Raw genomic sequence first — 4,546 nt, 5'->3', positions numbered from 1 at the left:
GTCAAGAATATAAACACCATAAGATACATATCTTTCTCTAATTGTGTGTTTCATTTTCAAAGTTTACACCCAAATTAAGTTCGAAAATTTATTTTCTCATTTTTTTTTCAATTTTATTTGGCAAAAGCTTATGCATACTTGATTGTCTCCGGATACGCACTGCATGAATTACCTTTTTAGTAAAATGAGTGCCACACTGACCAGATTTATCTCTTGTTTATATAGGGGGTGATGTGTATGCACCGGATGAAAATCGTTCATCGTGACCTAAAAAGTGCTAATTGCCTTTGAATAAGCACTGGACTGTGAAGATATGTGATTTTGGGCTCTCGAGAATGACTGTTAGTGACTGTAGTAAACAGGTTAGCTAACTTCGTTTTCAGTTGTACAAACTGTTAGCTTACTTTACAGTTAGTTAGCTGTTGTACCTAGTTATTATCTTTTAAGGAATCAGTTGAAGGAGGTTAGCTAGGAATCTTTTTAGTCCTGGCCATTCTTCAACACTCTTAAGCTTCTTGTAAAAATGAGAGACTCGTACCTAATTCTGGGATGTTAGAGCCTATTGAATAAAATAAGTAGACCATTTTTCTCTTGTTTCTTCTTCAGTTTCTTAAGAGATTTTCATGTGTTTTCTTGCTTTCCCTGATGTTCGTTCAATGACCAATCGACCCATGAAAGATTTTTGCATATGCAGGAACACCCGAATGGATGGCTCCTTAGCGAGAAGTGCGACATTTTTAGCCTCGGGGTGATAATGTGGGAGCACTGTACCCTAAATAGACCCTGGAAAAGTGTACCACCAGAAAGGTATGCAGTATACTGTTACTTGGTCTCTTTCAAACCATTTATCACGGTTAGAGAGTCTGAAGGCCCCCGGGCGGGCTAACTTCAGGTCTACCATACAAGCTTTTCATGCATTTTCCAGGATGTCTTTAGATTCTTAGATATTGATTCATTTCATGGCAATAATATGTGGACCACAATATGGTTACAGACTGTTGGGCAGAACCGGAAGATCGGCCAAGTTGCGAGGAGACACTCTCACTGCGAGTTCTCTCTCCGCTGAAACATTCTGTTTGGATAGAAAACCCAGTAGTGGTGTTAAAGCAGTTATGTCGGCTTTTAAAGTAGTTTAGCTGTAATAATCTTTTCCATCATTATAAAAACAAGTTGTTGAAAAAAACGTAAATAAATCTCCTTTTTGGGAACTTTCAATGGCAAATCCTCTTACGATATATTTTCATTCCCTGCTGATCCATGAGACAAGAATGAAAAGCCTCAAACATGTAAAATGAACGCAACACGTCTCCGGACAAATTAGGCTGAAGTGGGGGAGGGAATTGCATGTATATAAAGAAAAGCAGACCATGGATGAACTTTTACAGTTTCTTTTCTAGACAAGGGAAAAAAGAAAATTTCGTACTTGAAACCCTCCTGTCTTCCCGTGCATAATCTAATCAGGGCTAGGCTCCACACCAGTAAATCATTTCAATCGAGGATGGGTCGCCTATTTAGAGCAGCTTCAAAGCGACTACATGAGCCTGCTCTCATTTCAGTACTCATATCATTCTCTGGTGCCGGATAGTAGTCTTCTCTCAGCTGTACGTCTCTGAGGTTAGGTATTTTAAGAAGGAACATCATGAAGTGTTCATGAGCCGTCCCATGGATAAATAACTTCCTAAGCTCAAGACATAGGGCCAGCAATGCAGCAGCAGGGAGTGAGAGACTCCTGTGGTTCACATCCCTGTCTTGTGGAGGCCAATAATCTAGTTCACTTAGCCTCAATTCCCCAATGCCATTAAGGAAAAACCTTTCCCACAAACTCAAATCCATTTGGCCTGACGGTGCTGTGAGTGCATAACCTATGGTTTCACTACAATCTAATTGCATCTTCGAAAGCCGAGGGTAGAGTGTAAGAGAGCTCAATCCAAATGCACGTTCAGATGGTTTGGAACGTCCCCTGCAGTCCCCTTCAACCTTTATTCGAATCTCCTCCAAATTAGGGCAGTTCAGAAGACCCGCCGCTGGCAATGGTGTAAGGAGTTCACCAACACCAATCCAAAGTGAAAGGTATTGCAACCTATCCCATTTCTTGCACCAAAATCCGTTGTTTTCCAGAATGTAACCATCACTCACGTCAGAGGAGTATTTGCATTTCTTCCTTCTCATTTCATGATCATACTCACTTCCCATTAAGCTAAATAAACTGGATGGTTCCTCCACTTGGTTGTGCCAAAAACTAAGACCAACCTGCTCGGAATTCCCAATCTCCTCCCATCCGTTCCAGACACAGTCAATATGCAGCCATTGAATCCGATCACGGATTGGCTCCACAGATCTCAATGAAGCTGCAGCATCAAGATTCTTGCAACAAGAAATCTTGACTTTAACCAAAGTATTTCTTAGCAAGCAAGCCATTGTCCTAAGACCCTTCTCCGTAATCCTTTTGCATCCTTGAACTTCAAACCTAGACAGCTTAGAGCACCCTCTCCCAATTGCAATCAATCCCATATCCGTCAAATCCCCACAATTCTTAATAGACAACTCTTCCAGACCCGAACACAAGGCAATCCCATCAAGCTGAGATTCATTCGCCAGACATATCCCATGAAACTGCCCCAACTTGAGCACTCTCAAATCCTTGCATTTAGAATTCAACATTTCCAATGCCATGGAAGTATCCCTGACGTTCCTTCCAACATCAAGCACAAGCTCTTGAAGCAGCGGCAAGCCAGAGAAGAACTCCACCAGCGTCCCTTTGGTAACCATAGCATCCTCCGAAGTAAATCCATCATTATCCGGATCACCTCGAACGTCAGTCAGTGTGGACGTATCAGCCAAATGCAAAAGCGTCAATTTAGGACAATTATTAGCCACAGCTAACAAGGTCTCATCTCCGACGAACCCAATGTACCTAGGATCAAAATTACAAGCCACCAAGATGTTCTTCAAGTTAGGACAAGCAGTGGTGATTTCCTTAATTTCCTGAGACTTAAACCCTTCAGCAAACGACGTCGTTAGCAAATTCAAGTGGACTAACGAGGCCGATACCTTGGGGCAAGCTTGAAGAACCGGGGGCAGATCTTCAGTCCAATAATAAAAAGTGGACAAATCAAGCCAATTCAGATTCTCGCACTGCTCCAACAAACAAACAAAGTCTTCACCGATTGGCCACGAAGCCAGCCGTTGATGCCACCTAACTAACTTCACACGTTTCAACCCAGGCCATTGTTGAACCAAAATCTCGATCGTCAACGGTGATCTAGCGTAGACCGTCAAGGACGTGACCGCAGGGAACGCTCTGCGGAGGCGATGGGCCAAAAGCTGAGGATCAGTATCAGACAACGGAGAAGAAAGAAAAGAGTGGCCCCATGGGGAGAGGAAGGAGAGGTCCAAGTCAGTGACGGATCTGAAACAGGTCGGGATCATGAAAAGGTCCCTTGCGTTACCGCGGAGAGTCAGAGAGACGCGCGTCGCCCTATCAAGAAGCATAAACTTACGGCTGACAAGGGAAAGAGAGTTCCGGGTTCGGGTATCTGAAATAGAAGCAAAGATGTTCGATAGAATAACGTCGGGGATATCGTTAATGGTGGCCATTTGGTGTTTGGGTGAGTAATGTTTGGGTGGGTGAGTTTGATTTGATTCAAGTTATAGATTGAATTTGAGAGATAAGCCAGATTTTGACGAAGAAATTTGGTTTGAGAAATGAAGTGAGTGAGAGAGAAGGTTGGCTTCTGGTTAAAGCTTTGAAGTTTGGATAAATACTAAAATGGCATTTGGGACTGGAGATGGGGATGGGATGTGGATAACAGTACACTAAATGAAAGTACTGGTGGGAGAGTTTTGTCTTGTCGCTGATTGGGAAGGCCACGTTGTCCAAGACTAGACCCAAACCCATCCTGGCACTGCATTGGGCGTTGGTTTGACATTGCCGTCTTCTTTTTTTTTTTTGGTTAAATTACTAGTGAAATACTTTTTCAGTGGATCTAAAATTTTTGTTGAAATTAATTAGTCAATTTAATAATCGTTTTCACCTTAAAACTTGAAATTAACCATTACTTTTACATTAATGTCTAAAATTTTTAACAAATTTAATTTTAAATTTGATAATTATTTTTACATTTAAATTTGAATATTAAGATTTTCAATAAAATATCAAAAATTAACTCTAGATAAAACAAGATTCAAATTTCGTCAAATTTAAAATTGAATTTTGATAAAAGAAATCAAACCTCAATTAAAAACGATTATCATCCAAAACGTGTATTAACATCAGTTTGTCATATTTTTCCCGTGTCTCTACGGAGGCAAGGTAAAAACTTTCCTAAATTTATTTTCCTTGGACAATGCCACGTGCTCGTGGAACCCACATCCAAGATTTTACCCCTCTTTTTCTTCTACTCAGCTCCTATTTTCTTTTTATCTTCTTCTAGTTTTGTTGGATTTCTAATTCAAAACAATAAATAAATAAAAAGGTTGGAATTGTTGTTGTCTGTATGTACATGTAAGTTTACCATTTCATTATACTTAAATGCCTTTTACGAAT

General features: G+C 40.6%; 1 protein-coding gene across 1 annotated transcript; it reads right to left on the bottom strand.

Moving 5' to 3' along the window:
* Window positions 1-1,198: 1,198 nt before the first annotated feature.
* Window positions 1,199-3,951, bottom strand: LOC108476905 (F-box/LRR-repeat MAX2 homolog A). The gene has a single exon (XM_017779273.2). It carries the CDS (start codon window positions 3,595-3,597, stop codon window positions 1,489-1,491), a length of 2,109 nt encoding a protein of 702 aa, XP_017634762.1. The 5' UTR covers window positions 3,598-3,951; the 3' UTR covers window positions 1,199-1,488.
* Between the last annotated feature and the right edge of the window lie 595 nt (window positions 3,952-4,546).

The sequence above is a fragment of the Gossypium arboreum genome, chromosome 12 (genome assembly GCF_025698485.1).
Source record: "Gossypium arboreum isolate Shixiya-1 chromosome 12, ASM2569848v2, whole genome shotgun sequence".
NCBI lineage: Eukaryota > Viridiplantae > Streptophyta > Magnoliopsida > Malvales > Malvaceae > Gossypium > Gossypium arboreum.
Note: the sequence above shows the minus strand (reverse complement) of the source record. Positions and strands in the feature narration are given on the sequence as shown.

Bases quoted from the DNA above. Each gene is read 5' to 3' on its own strand.
- LOC108476905 (XM_017779273.2), bottom strand. From the start codon at position 3,597: ATGGCCACCATTAACGATATCCCCGACGTTATTCTATCGAACATCTTT.